This window comes from Sceloporus occidentalis, unplaced genomic scaffold (assembly GCF_023333645.1).
Source record: "Sceloporus occidentalis isolate IW3139 unplaced genomic scaffold, rSceOcc1.0.p SCAF_6, whole genome shotgun sequence".
NCBI classification, from domain to species: Eukaryota; Metazoa; Chordata; class Lepidosauria; order Squamata; family Phrynosomatidae; genus Sceloporus; species Sceloporus occidentalis.
The window spans coordinates 103,923,851-103,943,489 of NW_028316986.1; the positions used below are offsets into that span (position 1 = coordinate 103,923,851).

The following is a 19,639-nucleotide window of genomic DNA, read 5'->3' on the forward strand; positions in this document are numbered from 1 at the left end:
ACTTTCTTAATTCTCAGGGAAACGTCACTCTCTCTATCGTCCCTGAATTGTCACAAGGGAAGCAGATTTGTGTTCATAGGAAATCCACTCCCCAGAAGCGATTCAGGGGTGCAAAGAGGGAGTGAGGTTTCCCTGACGATTAAGGAAGCGCACCTGGCTTCCAAATACATGTGCTTCCTCCACCTTTGAGCGGCGTTTCAGGGATGTTTTAGCAGTGATGCAGGCAAGTGTGTAAATCTTCATTGTGAATATAAAAAGAAAATATGCTGTGTATAGATATGGTTAAAATGTAAAAACCAGTCCTTGCTTCTTTACTTAAGTGGTACTGATCCCTTCTAGTCAGCCAGTTACTGATGTTCATCCTTGAGGTTCTAGCTCCAGGTGGTATCTATCACAGAATTCCACATCCTGAGAAAAACAGGGGTTTTGCCCAAAGTAGCTACAGAGATTGTACAAGTCAGTAGTCACTGATAAACTCTCCAGAGTGGAGAGGAAGCAAATAGTGCTTAAGTTCTCCAATCCCTCATCCCCAGAAGCAAACATCTTTTATAAAATTGTTTTGTTTCCACTTTTCCCAAGGTTTTCACATCTGTTATCAAACATTCAAAAAGGAGAAAGTGAAAAGAAGCAAGGTTCAGGAAATCAACACAAAAGAACACTGTTGAATAAATTTCGGAAAAGCCACCCAGATGACAAAAAGAAAAGGTGGAGGCAGGAAGGGAAGCTTCTTGTTTTACAAGGTAAGGAAAAAACAAATCCGAGGCTAAACTCAAGTAGAAGAAAATTTTACTCCAGCCCTGCAATAGCAATCAGATAAGCCATTTCCACAGTGCAAATGTCGACATTCCTAGGTGCAGTCCCCAATGTATTATTTGTTCCTTTCAATCTCAAACAGATCTGGGTAACATGTATGCACTTCATTAGGTGGGAAGAAGTACTGCAGAACAGGTTCTTTAACAGATGAACAGTGTGGCTGTTATTGTCAGTGTTTCCCACCAATGCAATAGGAGCCAGCTGCCCGGCCAGCCTTGGTGTTAATAGACAAGCAAAATGATCCTGAACCTTCTGTCACATTCTGTTGCTCAGCTATCTGTTGGTATTTAAGGATTTGGTGCATCATGTTTATAGAACTGAGTAAAATATGAATGTCTCCGCTGCCTGCAAAATGTAGTGTTGGAACCATTGCTTTTGCTGTTCATTCAGTACATTAAAAAACTTTTACTGTAGGATTTGCATAGATGTTAACATACAGCAAAGTCACCTTGATCAATGGATGCAAATCAATTCTGGTGTAGTATAAATTATAGATAACAGCAATAATAAAAACAGACATGGGTGTCATAATACTAGAGAAGATAAGGTATTTCGGGCTTGTTGTTAAGTACTGTAACTTGATGTGTTTTATTGTTGTAACCCGCCTGGATTCTCCGTGATTGGGCAGGCTAGAAATAAATCTATATTATTATTATCATCATCATCATCATCATCATCAAGTATACAGTGCACCCTTGGCTTATGTGGGGGATCCGTTCCGGACCCCCCGCGTAAGCCAAAAATGCATATGCTCGAGCCCCATTCACTTGAGTGGGGCTCGTGCATGCTGCGACGGAGCAGTATGGGCACACGCCCCATTCATTTGAATGGGACGTGCCACTCCTTGCACCCCACGTGGCTCTCCGTCTGCTCAAACCCGCGTATAGCATGCCCACGTATGATGGGGGTGCACTGTATTATTAAGAGTTTGAAGATTTCAAGGAGGGTACATCATTGCAGCTCATTACATTTCACTTCATTCAACAATAGTGTTGAACAGTGAACCATACAATTCATTCAGTACATTTGTCTGCTGCTTTTATCCTCTGTCTGTCTACCAAGGAGCTCGGTGGCATCTGTGGTGATTCTTCTCCATTTTATCCTCACATTAACCATGTCTCTCAGAGCCCACATGGCCAAAAGGGAGGAATGGCCTCTGTATTTGTCCTTGTCCTTGAGTTTTGGCAGGATTAAGCTCATTACCAACACAGCTGGTTATATAAGACACTCTGAGAGCAGTTCAAGCTCATTGCAACTTTTGAATTGAGCAAAGTCACATTGTTTGCTAAAGTGCTATTCTACTTTTTATATTTTTACAGGCCACTGAGGAAGATGTAGGTTGAAACGCGTCTGGCCTTTTGTTTTATAAATAATTTAGCATATAATTTCCAAGTATTTTGGATATTTTATTCACCCTTAGCATTTTAAATCTTTCAGTGGGGTATTTTTACCCTTTTAGACATTACATTGTTTTTCTGCTCCAGGGTGTTGTTATTCTTTTTTAGTATTTACCAGAACCCTTTGGTGGTTGTGTTTTGAGGAATGGCCTCTGTATACTTGGATAACCCTTTGTACCAATTTAACTCAGAACAACAATAACAATAAAATGTAGGCCTGTGACTCTAACGTTATCTTTTTTTTTCTTTCTCCTGTATGATTTTTAGCACCTTTGCTTGATGAAGAAGCTAGTGGAATTTCAAAAGCATTCAGTATGTGTTTTGTGCATTTTCATTAACCCCATTAAGATACTGCTGTTCTGTGAGTTTTGAACGTGATTGTACTTTGCGGCTACTCTTGGATATGATTCCTGTGTGGTAAGAAAGCTATGGAAAGAGGATTTGACTCGTGGTCATCTAGTGAGCTTCATCACTAAATAAGGCCTAGAAACAAATCTTCCTCAGTGCTTGCATTTTAAAAAATGAGATAATTTAAATGTAATTTTGCTTTTAAAGAAATTTAAAATAATAATTTTATTTATTTATTTTCTGTCAAGGCTCAAGGCAGGGTTAAACCTGTTCAAACACAAAACACAATTGTTACTTCTGTAGATGGTTTCTATGAAGTTGCAAAATTTCATAGTTTCATATATTTGTTAGAAATTGGCATATATCCAAAATAATTTGAATAAAGAGGTGGAGCCTAGTACCTATGGGACACACATAAGGGATGATGCAGGGCTTTTTCATTCAAAAAAATAGTGAAAGGGGGAAGAAGACAGAAGAAAAATTGACAAAGATATTACAAGAAAACAGAGAAAAAGAACAATTATTAAAGAATCCAACGAATAAAGAATTGGTCAAAGAAATACAGCTATTCCAGAAACAGATTTCAATATTTTTGGCAGAAGAAGTGGAGAAGAAAATTAAATATGCAAAACAAAGTCCATTTGAATTCGATAATAAACATGGCAGATGGCTGGCTTGGAAATTAAACAAGGACAACGTAAAGAAATTAATATGGCAAAAAAGTCAATATTTGTTCAGACCAAAATCAAATTAAAAGTTAATTTTTAAAATACTACAGGGAACTTTTCAAGTGTAAATCTATAAAAGAAGATATGATTGTCCTAATGTTGTTTTTGGAACAACAAAATATACAATGTGAAGTCAAAGGCTTTCAGGGCTGGAATCCATAGCTTTTTGTGGTGTTTTTGGGCTATGTAGTCATGTTCTGGAAGAGTTTTTTCCTGATGTTTCATCAGCATCTGTGGCTGGCATCTTCAGAGAATGCTGGCATGGGAGTGAGGGGAGTATACATAATGTGTGACCCTTGGTTGAGAGCAAGTGATTTACATGTGAATCTCTGTGTTGGTCTGTTGTTGCATGGGAAGGCCTCTGGGTGTCAATTTAATTAATGATCCATTGTGTTCTGGGAAATCCCCCTGTTCCTGGCTGGTTTTCATTTGCATGGGCTGGGTCTTAATTTTGGTGTTTTGCAGGACTGGTAGCCAAACTTTGTTAAAGGTTTCTTCTTTCCTGTTGAAGTTGTCCAGGTGTTTATAGATTTCAGTGGCTTCCCTGTGCATTCTGTCCTGATTGTAGTTGGCATGGTCCAGAATTTCAGTATTTTCAAATAGTATTTTATGCCCCAGGGTGGTTTATAACATGTTTTGCTACTGCTGATTTTTCTGGCTGACCCAGTCTAGAATGGCTAAGGAAATTATATAACTACACCCGAACCTCCACATTTGACTTTTACAGATTTGATTTTTCATGGATTTTATTAATATGTTCTCTCTAGGAATATCTAGTGTCATACCTGGTTAGTACTTGGAAAGAGGACCATGAAGGATTACATAAGTCAAAAACAACTTGAAGGCACACAGCAACAAACAACATATGCTACATTTCAAAGAAGTTATAAGTAAAATATTCTGTGATTTGATAATCCTGTGATTCTACCTTTTTTATTACACATAGCAGGACAAGTTTTTAGCAACTTAAAAATACATTCTACCCTTGAATACCATTCCATTATGGGGCGGGGGGGGACTCAGGCACAATAACCAATTATTTACTTTTCTCTGAACTGCTGCTTCCAATGATTCCATAATATGTAACTATGGTGATCTGCCTCTTATCACTGATTTTCCATCCACCTTTTGGATTCTATTAACACAACAGATGTGCTACATCAGCCACATCATTGTTCCTACTTCCTTTTCTTTTGGACTCCTGAGGCCATGACCTGAGAACTCTTGCCAACAGCATGTGTGTCCTTTTTAGCTATAGCAATAAAATCCAACATGGCCACATAGCCCGAAAACCCCACAGAAAACTATAAATCCAAAACATGTTTGCCAGTCTTGTGGCAGAGGGGGAAACCCCATCCATGTTTAATTGAAACTGGAGCGTTGAACACAGAGAAAGCTGGAGGGAGGCACCATTAGCAAAACAAGGAGCCCTTTCACACTACACAGTTATAGGTTATCATTCCAGTTTAACTGCCATTGATCCACCATATGGAATCCTGGGATCTGCAGCTTAAGGATTAGACTTCTCAGACAGATTACATCTAGTGCCTCACAAGATTACAATTACAAGATTGCATAATTTTGTCAGGTGGTGCTAGAGTTACCAGTTAAGAATCATCTCAGGCCCTGAGGTTTCTGGGACAAAACCAGAGATCTAGGGATGGCCCCTGGTGGTGTGTTATGTGTTATATATCAAGCACAGTTGTTCATAGCTTGTCATTGAAGCACATAGAGAGGGACTATAAGAGAAATAAAATATGTTTTCCTATTTGGAAATTAAGCCAGAAATTGTAGCAAAGGGGGCTATTCCCAAATCAAGGTGAAGTGAGGGAAATATTCCATCTCACTCACTTGCAGAGATGGTGAAAACAACATTCAATCTACCCTATATGCTTCTAACCAGAGAATGAATGCAAAGAAGAGCAGAAGGTGAACCCTAGTACCACAAGAACAGGGAGCGAAGCTGACTAAATAAATAGGTAGACTCCCTTCCCATGTCACAGCAACAAATTAATTAAGCCTTACAAGTTACAGTAAGCTGCTGCTTCCTTGGCCAAGCTGGAGATGTAATGAACAACCTTTCTATTGTGCCACCCAATTATGTAAAGGCCCTGTCCAGTCAGCCTTCACCCTAACGCTGCCAGCAAATTATGTGATGCACACCCAAACCACAATCCTTTTCTATGATGGCAGGCACCTGGGAGTTTGTTTCCCACCACTGCCACCCGTGTTTTGTATTGTGAGTAGCGTGGTATTAACTCAAGTCCAGGCGTGTCCTTCTTGAATCAAACAAATAAACTTTATTTACAAGAAGGTTTAACAGTGTTATTTTAATATAATATCTTATGTAATTGTTACTTTCTACATTGTTATAGTTACCGTTGGGTTTATAAATCTTTATCTAAATCACCAGTTTCTTATAACTAAGGTGCGTTACAGACCGCCCCTTTGGAACCGCCTGTAGGCGCTCCTTTCCCCGCCGGATTGGGGCCTCAGCTGCCAGAGCAGCAGCCCCTGAGGCCCCGATCTGCCGCTTTCCAGGCCACAGGGAAGCGGCAAAAGGCCGCTTCCTCGTGGCCTGGAAAGGGGTGTCCTTGGGGCTTCATGCCCCAAGGACACCCGACGGTGGCAGGGAGAAGGAGAAAGGGCCACATGGCCCCTTTCTCCTTTGCGTTGCTGGCGCAGCCATCTAAAGGCTGCGCCAGCGATGCAAATCACGGAAGGAGCTCCATTTCGGAGCTCCTTCTAGCGCAGCAGAAAGGGTGCTCTATGCACCCTCACACGGCGCAAAGACTTCACGTCCGCGCCGCCCGCCCCATTTGGAGGCAGCGCGTTTGTGACGTCGTAATGGCAGCCCCTATGTGTATAGGGTGTCGCCATTTTGTACGTCCTGGGGACGTACTTGGGTTAGGTGCGTGCGTAAGGCACGAACTTTCCCTAACCCTAGTACGTCCCCAGGACATATTTTACGCCCATCTGTAACGGGCCTAAGAGTCACTCAATCTTTCTATTAAGTTCCTCTCTTAAAATTAGACCTAACAGTCACCAAAGCTAACACTATCCCACAGGATATCACACTCCAGCCACTCCCTTTCCTAGAGTCCTGGAAGTGAAATGGTAGGGAGCCCTTTCCCACTCAGACTCTACCCCTAACCATCCTTCTCTATCCCTGGAACCCTCACTCTCAGGATTCCTAGCCTTAACTGACTATTCCCTCTGGAACTCATGGAACCCAGCCTCTCTTGGACTCAACTGTTCCCTCAACTGTCAAATCCCAACTGTCAACATTCCAACTGCCAAAACCAACAGACACATGGAATGTTCAAAAGTCCCAGCTCACATTCTATTGGTTGGACCTCAGCTGCCTTCTGATTGGTCAGCCGGGTGCTCTGTGCACCACAGGAGATTTGCCCTTTCCTCTTGGCCAGATATCAGTCGCTTTGTTTGCATCTTACCTGCAATTAATTTAGAGGCAGACTAAGGTACTGTGATATGCAGTGTAACAATTAATGTAATTGTATGTTTATCACACAGGTGGTATAATAACAGGCCTGGACAGTAACATCCAATGTCAGTCAGCTGAGAAGACGCAGGAGGAAAGAACAATGGAGGGGCGGTATAGGAAAGGAGAGAACCAGAGTTGTTTTCAGTATGTGACAAATGAAATTCCAGCCTGCCAGTATTTTTAAATTGTGTGTGTTTTAATACAGCAATGTTAATGCTTGCTGTTTAGCTCTGAAATTAATGTCCTTAGTGTGGAACTATAATTACTAAATAAAGCTGTGCTGAGTTTTAACTACTGGTGCCTGAATTTCTGAACCCAGTTAACTGTTGCATTTGACCAGAGCGGAGCCTATCAAAACTGGAAAACTTGTACCCTCATCTTTGATCTTCAGATGACGCACAAAACCTTAGGCAAGGCCCTAAGATCTGGCAACCCAAGACAGAATCATAGCAGTGGGAATAAACTAGTGCAAATTTTAAGTGGACATGCAAAAATGAGGGTGACATTATTGTTGTGTGCCCAGCTACAGAAACAACCCCCCTGGATGCTTCTCTGTACCACCACCCCAACCCTACTTTCCACTAACAAGCAATCAGCTATTCGGGGGGGGGGGGGGGGGATACAACAACTAAAAGATGGATTGCAGGAGAAAGAGGAAACATGACATAGTTCCAGCTGACTGCATAGTCCCTCTTCTTGATCAAGGATCTGCAAACCATTACAACTATAGGAACCCAACCCCATTCTCAGCCTGGCAATCTAAGTGCAATAGTGACTGAAGACTGAAGATAAAACATATGCTAATAATTAACATAAAGCATAAGAGATGTTGGAATTAAAACACTGTTACATGCAAAAGAGCATATAAAAAAGAAGAGGCATACTGGATAAAACCACCGGCTCATATATACAAGTGCAGCAGCAACAGTATCCTCCCACTTGACTTCCCCAGCAACTGGAATATAAAGGCACACTGCCTCTGAAGCTGGAGTAAATATATAGACATTGTGACTTGTTGACGCTGATAATCTTAGGGTTTATTCAGATGGTGAAAATAAGCCAGGATGAATCCAGGTTGAATCTCTGTTGTTCACATGCAACCTGAATGCACCTGATGAAGTTTGACCGGGGGGGGGGGGGGGGTGCCAAAAAAAAACCACTTAACCTGAGATATAGAGTGTTTTTCCTAGTTTTATTTTTAAAGATTTTATTGTTGGCAGTGTAAATAACCAATGCAAATAAACCCAGGATTAACTCTGCATGCCCTGCTGCATTTTCTCCTCCAAAAAGGGGAGAGGAGGACTCTCCCTCTCTCATCTCCCCCCAACAATTTCTTGGTAACCAGTGGCTCCAGGGAGAAGCAGGAGATGTTGCTGCCATAACCTCGAGATCCCTGGGTTTGCCGGCACCCTTGCATGGGAAGTGCAGGGCTGGCAAGCACATGTGAGCAACAGAATACAGAGAGATACGCAGAGACGCTGGTCCAATAAAAAAATATTGTGAACAACATACCCAGAATGTGTGAGTGAGATTATTCACATTGTCACGACAAAACAAAGAGACATCTGAATTGTCAGGACCATGGTAAACAGGTCTGAGAGCTGTTGTGGAAGTTATTTACAGCTCTAGTGGCAGTTATATGTGTCAGCATTTAAACAGTGCATCATTGGAATGTTGATGCAACTGTCAACTGTCATTCTCAACTGTCACTGAGGGAGAGTGAGACAGTTGGTCCTTCTGAGAGAGTGTCAGTTATTACAGTTGGTGTAAGAGTAACTGCCTCTCTGTTGTTATTGTTATGGTTATCTGGTTGGTAAAGTAACTTATTTATTAAAGCCCTTGTGTAGAGTGAAGGCTTGAAATGCTCTTGTCATTATTCCTCAAGCTGGGAGCTCAAGGCCATTTTTTGCAGTGGTGAAGGAATATTTTCCTCCTTGGCCTGAATACCTTTGCAGACATCTCTTCAGATTCCTTCTACCTGGCGTCCTGTCGACGTGGTTCAACTCTGTAGGTGGTTGTGGTGGACACAGTGCGTCTTTCCATGCCCTAACATGAATGATCCCCTAAACTCCACAAATTTGTATAATCCAGTTGTAAAGTTTTTACAACATACATAGACAAAGTCCCATTTAAGTCTGCTTAACTCACTTGTTTGGTTGTTGTAGGACTTGGAATCCGTTATCAACTGTGCAATGACCAACCTCCTACCCCTAATATCTTTTAGCTGCTGTACCCACTCCAAGATGGTAATTTACTTACTGGTGGAGAATGAAGCAGCAGGGAGGGGGGAAGCAGCATCCAGCTATGTTCCTATATCTGGACAAACAGTAGTGACAATGTCTTATGGGACCTTTGGCAGATCTCTGTGCGTCCACCTATAGAAACATAGCTGGATACTGTTCTGCTGCCATCCCCTCTCCAGTAAAAAGCCATACTGAGGGGTTTCAGTCATGAGAGGGAGGTGTACTGGAATTTTCCACCTGTGCAGAACATTGCAATATGCCTCCCAAAGCAGGATATCAGACTACAACTTGTACAGTAAATTCCATAGTTTAAGCATGCACTGTCTGAAGCAACTTTTTAATCTACATTGAATATTCCAACATTCAGCTTTGTAAAACTCTGGGTTGTATGATTTTGAGGGCAAATAATTTATTTCTATCTGTTGTCTTCATGCCATGCATATGTTTCTAGGCTTCTCTCATCTCTCCCCTTACACATTTGTTTTTCTAAGCTAAAAAGTCCAAGGCATTGCAAGCTTTTCTCACACAACTTCTTTATCACTTGGGCTGAGCTTTTGTACATCCCTGTTCCAGCTCTGTGATATGCTTTTCTGCAGTCCTGTACTCACTATCCCATTTATGGTCACATAACAGATTTGTATAAATGTTTAATGAGACTAGAAGGTTTAATTCTGCTTCCTTTTGATTTCTGATATATGTGAAAGGGGAGGAAATGTTGCCCAATGCACATCACTTTGCTTTTGCTTACTTTCACCATTGTCCCTTCCCACAGTTGGTTCTCTGTTGTTTTACTCTAAATTAATCACTCTAGATAATGAGATGTTGTCAACTAACTGGGCACCTCATGGCTCACCCTTAAATCCTGCACAATCAGACAAAGTTCTCAAGGAAATATCAGAACAAAACTAAATAGCAACACATGTCCCACACTGTTTATTTGCTTGCTGTTTGAGAATTAAATGGCCTTCAAATATTGAACTCCCCATTTGCTAGATATGTATAGCCGCTAGCTGGATCATTCCAGGTCACTAATCAGCATCTCCCACAGTGAAGCCAAACAACATGGTGAGAGCAATGCAACCATTATGAAATAATGATGGTGACAGGAGAGGAACGTCACTAAGTAACATTATTTCTTAACAGTGTCTTGGCGTAAGCTGTTGAGCACATTCCACTCTAAGTTTACTTGAGGACATCATAAATGCTATAAGAAAGAGCTCATAACAAAATGCTGCAGTGTATCTCTAAGCTACCAAAAAAATCCTCTTGTTCAACATAACAACCAATGTTTAATATGGGCTATGTAGCAGAATGGTTGTTGGTGTGTACCTTCAAGTCATTTCTGACTCATGATGATCCTATCATGGGGATTTTCTTGGCAACACTGGTTTGCCATTGCCTTCCTGTGAGAATGAGAGAGTGTGACCTGTCCCAAAGTCACCCAGTGGGTTTCTGTGGCTGAGCAGGGATTCAAACCCTGGTCTCCAGAGTCATAGTCCAACACTCAAACCACAACAGCTTGCTAAAAGGGGGGTGTTAAACAGGTCAGATATTGTTTTTATCAAGCTCTGTCCCATTTGAACTCAGCTCATGGGGAATCTAAGCTAGAGAGGAACACCAGATGATTCTAATAGACTATACAACAAACATCAAATAGAATTATATAACCATAGAGTTGGAAGAGACCACAAGGGCCATTTAGTCCAAACCCTGCCATGTAGGAATACACAATCAGAGCACTCTGGACACATGGCCAACCAACTTCTCCTTAAAGAAGGAGACTCCACTATACTCCAAGGCAATGTATTCCATTGTCAAACATTTCTTACCATCAGGAGGTTCTTCTTAATGTTTACATGGACTCTATTTTCCTCTAGTATGACTGCATGACAAGGGCTCAACAGTTCTTGCTGATGATAGTTAAATGAAACCTGCATGTTCAAATGCAGTACAGACTGGAGTAGCAGTTACCTGGAATTTAAAAAGGAGATCATCCTTATTTTTTTTTTATGTCAGTTTCTGGTTTTCTTCTATTACAAAGAAAAATAATTGGGCTAAATGGACCATTGCCAAATGCTGCAAGACAAGTCTCATGTTCTTACAGATTGTCATCTTTCAAAAATGTGCAAACATTTATAACTAAATAAGGTAACGCTGGCCTTATAAAAGTAATTTCTGTCATGTTAAAAACAGAAAATAGTAAGAAACGGTACTCCAGATAGAGCATAATCTGATATATAATATACCCAAGAAGCCAACCACATAAAAGCAGTAACATTTGATGAATATTTCTTTAATGATCATCAGATACTTCCTAATAACCACCACCTTCAAACAGAAGGAATCTCTGTTCCTATAGCTCCTATTGGAGAATAAGCACAGAAAATCTCACATGGGAAGGTTTTCTCCTACCTCCCATGTGTTCTGCTGATCTGTGTGGTTGAGTATATAACCACAGAGAGTTGCTTGATGTAGTGGTTGCAGTGAATGTTGAACTATCACTCTGGAAATCAGGATTCAAATTCCCACTCAGCTGTGGAAACCCCTTGGGTGGGCTTTTGTAAGTCACACTCCCTCAGCTTCAGAGTAAGGAACGGGCAAAACTCTGAACAAATCTTGCCAAGAAAACCTCATATAGCATCACCTTAGGGTGGCCATGAGTCAGAGATAATGTACCCACATTGTTATACCACTGGGCAAGGGAGATTAGGTACAGCTTTAATAGTGAGCACCATCATATTCAAACTCACCATCCTGTGCAACTGAAATCTTCTGTATAGACTATTTTGTCTCCCAGAACCCACATGGCCAAAAGGAATGGCCTCTGCCTGCCTGGATATCCCCCCCCCCCCCATACCATTTTAACTGAAAACAACAGCATCTTGACAAAATGTAGGACTGTGTCTCTAAAACTGTCGGGGCGGGGGAGTTTGGTCCTGAATGGTTTTTAATACCATTGTCTGATGAACAAGACAGTAGAGCTTTGAAAGATTACATCATGTATTTTGAGCATTTTGGTTGGCCCAATAAAAGTGTCACCATTTTGTGGATTTTGGATATTATTGTACATAAATATTATTGATACCACAGGTCTAGAATCAGAAATGGATGGATGAAGTTATAGAAGTGTCATGTAAGTCAGGAAGAAAAAGGATGCATCATATCACAATGTGGAGCATCCCAAAGTAGAAGGTAGAGCAAAGGGGAGTTCTGTGAGCTTAGTATGCCCAGTGTGTGTGTGTGTGTGCTTAGAAAAGGGAGATCGACAGAGTGACTAATAGTGGGAGAATTGTTGGAGGTGACATGGGAACCATAAAAACATAAATGTGAAGTTTCTTCCTTTATTTTTTCCCATAAATTCACAGATTTTCTACAAAATCAATTGATTTTTCCGCTTTTTCTCTCTTTAACTGTGATGAACTGACTCACAAACCAGCCAATCAGAAGCCAGAGACCCTAAGCCAATCAGGTGCTGGCTGAGGAGTTTGAAGATTCTGCTTGGCAGTTGGTTTGGAATCCTGAGGGATGAAGCTGGTGTTCAGTTGGGGAACAGTAGAGTCCAAGAGAGGACTGTGTTCCAGGAGATCCTGAGGGAACAGCATTTTGTTAGAGTGGGGTGCTGATCATAGACCAAGAAAGGGTCAGATAGGTCCAGAGAGGGGCAGTATTAGTTTGGGAGTCTAGAGAAGAGAGATTCAGGGTAGCCAGACTCTGAAAGAGGGGTTTCGGTTACATAACCTCCTGAGGGATATTATAGCCTGTGTGGCTGAGTTATTAAATGGGATTTAAGAACAAACCTATATATATGTAACCTTTTTCCATTCTGTTTTAAAATAAACTTTTATTCTTGTTTGAATATCGACTTGGCCTGTGTTTTGAAATCAAACTATGCTACTGATCTTTAGAAACAAAGGGGTGTTGGGCCATCATAGGAGAGTATCTTGGGGCCCTTCACATAAATTAGGTGGCAGCAGGGTCTAAAGAGCCGGTGTCAAGGTGAAGGGTGGGCAGAGACCTTCACAATAACATAGTTATAGAGAGCACTGGGGGAGATTTACATGAATCATGCAAATTTGATTTATACACATGTGCTATGAGCATATTTCAAAAGAGAATTTTAAAATGCATGACTAGATGAAAAGGTACACTATATTTGGGAGGGAACTTCTCTGTATATAATGTCTCACTATAATGCATAAACTTTAAAGTCGGTATGCCATTTTTATTCTTAAGGGGCAAAAACATTAATATTCATGACTTCTTCCAGATTCAGGACATTTTTCCACAAAGGCAGATGCGTATTACAATACTTGTCCTGGAATCTGGAGATGATTATAGTGACAGCAGCCTTAGGTGTCTCTGTGAGACAGAAAGCTATTTTTAGAATGAGAGAAGCACTTTAGAAAGTGTTTTATATTTCTACTATGTGGTATCATAGCTACATAACCAAGGTGAAACTATGGTCATAATGCAGGATTGCCTGTATTCTTTCCCTTTTCATATCAACATGTAACTCTGATTTATTATTATTATTATTATTATTATTATTATTATTTATATAGCACTGTACATTTGCACAGCGCTGTACATAAAAACATCTCTTTATAGTCATTATTGTTTCATTCGTGTCTGTTGTCCTGTTAGTACTTGACTTTCTTGAAGAGCATAGAATTATGCATTTGGAATTACATATTCTCTCTCACACTACTCACTGCTGCCTGACCTCTTTCTCTACCTTACTCTGACTTGCGGCTCATCTACATGGGCCAAATGAAGTGCTTTCCCCGCATCTTCATGGCAACCTATCTTCATGATACAGGGCCAGACCCTCAATTCAAGTGCAGACTGCCTTCACAACATGAGACCAGTTACGCACCGAATCCACATCATCCCTCCTTTAAAAAGTATTTTAAAAACTTACCTTTTGCTCCTGGTTGTCCAGGAAAACTTGGAGCACTTCATAGCAATGTGAGGCAGCTATCTACATGTGTATCCCTGCTGTATAGCCTGACACAGTTTGATCTCTCTGAGGTTACAATGAGGTAGTGATAGACTCAGCAGCACCACTAGGTGACACAGTAGGGACATGTGTACTGACAGCTGCCCAGTGTCACTACAGCAGGTGGAGGTAACAGGAAGAATCCAGGATAGTTCTGGGGCCAGAATACTCCAGGAGCAGTTCTGAATATTCTGTCCAGTGAAGATGAGACTTATGTTTCCTGTTGATCAAGTGGCATATTAATAAGCTTCCTTATATGATGAACGTTAGTGAGGGTGTAAATAAGAAATGTGAAAAATTAATTAGGAGTACTACTATTGCTGTTGTCATTGTCAGCATGCTATCCATTGCAATTCAGAACATGTTTGGAACAACCACAAACATTTGGGTGATATTTTCCATGTCAATGGATTCCCTGCAGTACCCATGCAGTTCTGCAATTGTGATTATTAAACAAACAAGCTTCATTTATATACCGCTTCATACCGCCTAAGGCAGTGTCTAAGTGGTTTACAACTATAAGCTAATTTGCCCCCAACAATCTGGGTACTCATTAAAGAGCTATACTGTGCTGAGCCAAGCTGACCAGGTTTCAGAGGCTGGAACCCTAGGAAGCAGCTTCATCAAGCAAACAGTACCAGTCCTCCTCAACATTTTGTTTTATGTAGCAAAACATTGAGCCACCTAAGCCAGCAACCAAGACCACAACCTCCCTTTCTAACTTTCTGTCTTTCTCATTCTAGCATACACAGAAATGTACTTGGCACTTCTGCCTTCTAAAAGAACAGAACTTTCGGGCCTTAACAAAGCTACCATTACATTTATCTCTTTGTTTTATTTAGTTTATAATGCCTAAGTAAACATATAGCATGTCATGGCATTATTGCATTATGCAGTGCCTTGCCACCACAGTCAAAATCCAATGATGTAAGTCTGTGGATGGACAGCACCCCCAAGGATAACAACGTAACAACATCTGTGCTGGATCTTATAAAAAGTCACCTATGATATTCGACATTGGTTTAGTTACATCTATGTAACTAAGGCCTTGTCTACACAAAGGTACTATGTCAATTGGTACACATTTTCACACATTTGCATCAACATTAAATTGTTTTCACTTTTCTGTGCCAGTTTGCATGTATTCTCATCTATTGGTTGTCCCTTTGCTGAAAATGCTCATTACACAAAGCAGATGGCTGGCCACACATGTAATAATGAGCATTTCTGCAGATTTCAGTGAATACACCAATAAAAAACAGCAAACCCTTTTCCTACTGACTTTAAGGAGCGCTTTGAGGTTGCAAAAAGCCCAAAGTCCTGAAAATCATGTGTGGCCAACCGCATTCTATTTGTATAAAATGAGGAGTATTTTAAACATGTAGAGAAGCCCCAAGTACTGTCTCCTAGTCTAACCTCCACCCCACCCTGCCTGCTTTAAGAGCCAATGACAGGATCAGACAAAGGAGGTCCATTTTGCTTTCATTCCACCAACAAGTGAGGCTGTGACAAGGAGAGAGGGGTCCAGCTTCTGATTCTCATAACTTTACTTGCTGGTGGGAAGAGCATGAAAATGTCACCTTCATTGTGCCCTGATCAGAAACTAAATGGACCTCAGATGCCAGCCACAGATGCTGGCGAAATGTCAGGAATAAACTCTTCTAGAACATGGCCACATAGTCCGAAAAACCCACAAAAAATTATAAATGGACCTCCTTTGCTTAATCCAGCTGCTGGCTGTTAGGTGGGGGGTTGGGGGTGTTTACATAGTTTTATAATAAGACTATGTAGTTTTACTAAATATAAAGCAGTGATTTGTGAAAATGCAGATTTGTAATTCTAGATTAGAACTACTGAATGCCTGCCATTATTCCCATAATAGCCAAGTAGATGCTTATGAGAAGCCCACAAATGTAATGAGAATTCACCCTGTATGCATTCTCTAGCAAATGGTACTGAGAAGTATACCTTCTCTTATACTGAAGGTAATATATAGCCAACATGTTTAGTAGGCACCCATTGACAAACTTATTCTCCATGAATTTTCTAATCCCCATTTGAAGCTGTTCAAGTTGGGAGCCACAACTATGGCTAGAATCCTACTCCACAGTCTCAACTAAAGTCAAACCACTCGGCCGCAGAAGAAAACAAAGGCAATAGCACCTTCATATAGCCTCTTGCATGTAGTCTTACTTGTTCGTGATGATCAGAGCTTTTGTCAACCTGTTGTGCAGTATAATAATGTTAGGGTTGTTTCTGAGACTGTGGATAGCATCATGTTCCATATGGCTGAGATTTGTGTCTTTTGTTGATTACCTCATTTCAAAAACATTCTATGTACAAATCCAGTTCCATATTCTGGCCATCTGGAGAGGTCCATGTAGCTTTTTTTTTTAGTAGCACTTGGTGTACAGGCTGAGGTAATGCTTGTGAGCTGTTGTCATGGCTGGTGTCACTTACCCTGAGATGGCAATGAAAAACGATGGCTGCCTTAGTTCAATTGTCCCACATAACCTAACAGAATGGTAACTGAAGAAACAAGCAATCTAGAAGTGATCCAATGAACTTTCTATTCCAACTTGCTCGTGGTTTTATTTTTACAAGTTTAATCCTAAAGTATTTCAGACCTTGGGTGTTTTATGACAAAATATTGCTTCTAGCAGCGCCTGGGGATATTTTGGGTGGAGATTTTAGGGGAGGGCTGGAAAAATGAAAAATGGGGATATCTAGGAGCTTTGTGGGCTCAGAAGAAACTTAGAGCTGCAAAAAAAGGGTTGGTGCTGTTTGGGGGTTCATATTCTCTACCCTTGTCCTAGATTGAATCCTATGTCCCTGCACCCCATCCACCTTGCATCATATTATAAGCACTGTGCAGCATTTTGTCTATATCCAGGCAACAAGGTTTTGTTTTAAGTCTCTTTAGCGGGTTATAGACCACCCATTTGGGGCGGTCTGGACCCGCCCCTTTCCCCGGAGTATCGGAGCTTCAGCGGTTACACCGGCAGCCACTGAGGCCCCGATCCGCCGCTTTTCAGGCTGCGGGGAAGCAGCAAAACGCCACTTCCCCACAGCCTGAAAAGGGGTGTCCTTGGGGCTTCAAGCCCCAAGGACACCCCGCGGCGGCGGGGAGGGGGAGAAAGGGGCCACTTGGCCCCTTTCTCCCTTGCTTCGCTGGGCGCAGCCGTCTGAAGGCTGCGCCTAGCGAAGCAAAGCGGCGCCGCGGACCAGGAAGGAGTTCCGAAACGGAGCTCCTTCCTGGTCCACGGAAAGGGCGCCCTAGGTGCCCTGCCGTGGATTGAGGACGTCACGTCCGCGCCGCCCCGTCTAGAGGCGGCACGGCCGTGACGTCCTCACGGCGGCGGCCGTATGGAAGGGCCGCCGCCGTTTAGTGCATGACGAGCACGCACTAGGGTTAGGGCGGTGTGGAAGCACCGCCCTTTTGTAACCCTAGTGCGTGCTCGTCACGCAATAAAGTGCTGGTGTGTAACCAGCCTTTGATTTTTGGGTGGTAAAGAATCTGTGAACTGAGTTACAGTCCTCAGCATGGGTTTGTTTGGGGGTGGAGACAAAAATTTTGGAGAGAAAAATATCCAGGTAGACATTAGTTATTTAAAGGAAAAGGTGGCAACTCCACTAGTTGGAAACTTTAGTCCATTTATGCTGATGTCATTATCAACAAGAGGAAAATATAGGGTCCATTCCAGCTAGTCTGGTTAGCAGATGTCTATACACTAAGAGCCTTGTTTCAGAGGGCCTCACAAAGCATCTCTTGAAGAGGCAAACAAGTTGGTCTTTGTAAATAAAAGTTCATGTATTTGCTTGATGAAGTCACTTTCCAAAAACTGTGCTGAATGATACCCTTTTTTGAATGAATAGGCATGATGGTGCGGGGGAAACCAGGGGGAAGCTAATTAACTGCATTAAGTTTCACTTTTTTCCAACAAAGTAGGATATTGCTCAAAATAGGGATCTCTTGCTCAAAAGAAAAGTCCTTTGGACTCCTCTTGAGATGACGTATATAAAGAATCTCTCCTTCCTGGACTACAGAAAGCTAATAATTTCTTTTAATGCCTTATATATTTTGTGACTGAAAGTACTAAAAATGATGAATGACTCAAGAAGCTCCTTATTACAAATTGCTCTAGGATCCTGGGGTGTGAGTGACAAAGTCTGAGTAGGTAGTTCTCTGGAGGGAAGGTGAAGAGGAAGTGATGATTATAAAAACGTGAAGGAAATCAGAGTTTTGAACAGAGACTCCCATCTGTATCCTGACAGAATGAAGATAAGGTGGCAGCACAGCCAATGGTGCTTTCCTGGAATACAATCTGCATTTTGACACTCTCTGTTTAAGCACTGCCCATCTGTGTGTTATTCAGCCAGAGCCTCTGGGGAGAAAGAGGAGCTACAGGCACAGAAAAGAGAGAGAAAGAGAGAGGGAGGAAGCAAAGGCACTCCTTTAATAAGGTCTGGCTTTAAAACAGCCTGAGAAGTGCCACATCTGGAAGCGGAAACTTAAAATAACTGAGGCACCACTAAACCAGAAGGGGGGCCACTGATTAAAGCAGAAGTAAACACAGGGACGAAAGGAGCAGCAAGATCATCGGTGGATGTGAGGGGAGGAGATGGCATTGATCTTGGCCTGGCCCCTGGTTTTTCCTATCTTCTTCCTGGGATATTTCTCCTTAAACTCTGCTTCGACCGAGGGCAATGTTTTTCATTTTGACATTGAAGGGAGCTCAGCAGTCAGTAGCCAAGAGGACACACTTCTCAGAGAGCAGCAGCAGTCTGTAGCTTTTGGAAGTTGGCCGCACTTTGCTGAGGTATGGTAACTCATCTCTCTGTTGACCTTCCTCCTCCTTTGTGTTTTTGATGTTGTTGTTGTAATGGCACCGTATGGCAAAAGCTAAGCCGGATGTTTTAGGACAGGAGTGTGGAACCTTGCAGCTTTGGGGTCATTTTGATTAAGGCTAGAATTGAGGGGGGGGGGTGCTGTGGGCTATTCTTTCCAAAACAGACATTTCTCAATCCCTGCTTTGAATAAACAACAGAAATATAAAGTCATGTCAGCTTGCTTGTATTTCATTCAGATACAGCCAAAGAGGGCCTGTCCAGAGAGCCCTATTTCAACTGGATACATTTATCAATTTACTTTTAATCGTCTATAATTATTTTACTGGCATGATAAAAACCTTTCAGTTTCCAGCTACAATTTCAGAGGAGCTTCAATTTGGAGTTTTGTGGAAGCAGGGCCATGAAAGAAGAAAGAGAAAGAGAGTGTGTGTGTACAAAGTCTATAACATAATTTTAGTGCTTTTTGGTTGTCATGAAGAACCTTCCATTCATAGAATCATAGAGCTAGAAGAGACCACAAAGGCCATCTAGTCCAATCTCCTGCCATGCAGGAAAACACAACCTTTTGTTTTCCTGTGCAATCATAGTAACAAGTTTCTTCATAGAGCTACGTCTATCAGAAGCCAGTAACACTGAAAATTATTGTCCTGCTTATTATTGTAATGTAAGAAAGATGTCCTATACTTATTAAAAAGACTGTGGTACTGGGCCTGTGGCATTTCTGGTTTCTCAGTACAATCAGACTTTGCTTCAGA

At 41.6% G+C, this 19,639-nt stretch overlaps 1 protein-coding gene across 1 annotated transcript in view; it reads left to right on the plus strand.

Annotated features, from left to right (window-relative positions):
- The first annotated feature begins 17,778 nt into the window (after positions 1-17,778).
- Positions 17,779-19,639, plus strand: part of LAMA4 (laminin subunit alpha 4) — a 148,555-nt gene continuing 146,694 nt past the window's right edge. Inside the window, exon 1 of the mRNA XM_089530550.1 lies at positions 17,779-18,853. Coding sequence (XP_089386676.1) covers positions 18,656-18,853 — 198 coding nt within the window. The 5' untranslated portion in view covers positions 17,779-18,655. The remainder of the gene's footprint in view (positions 18,854-19,639) is intronic.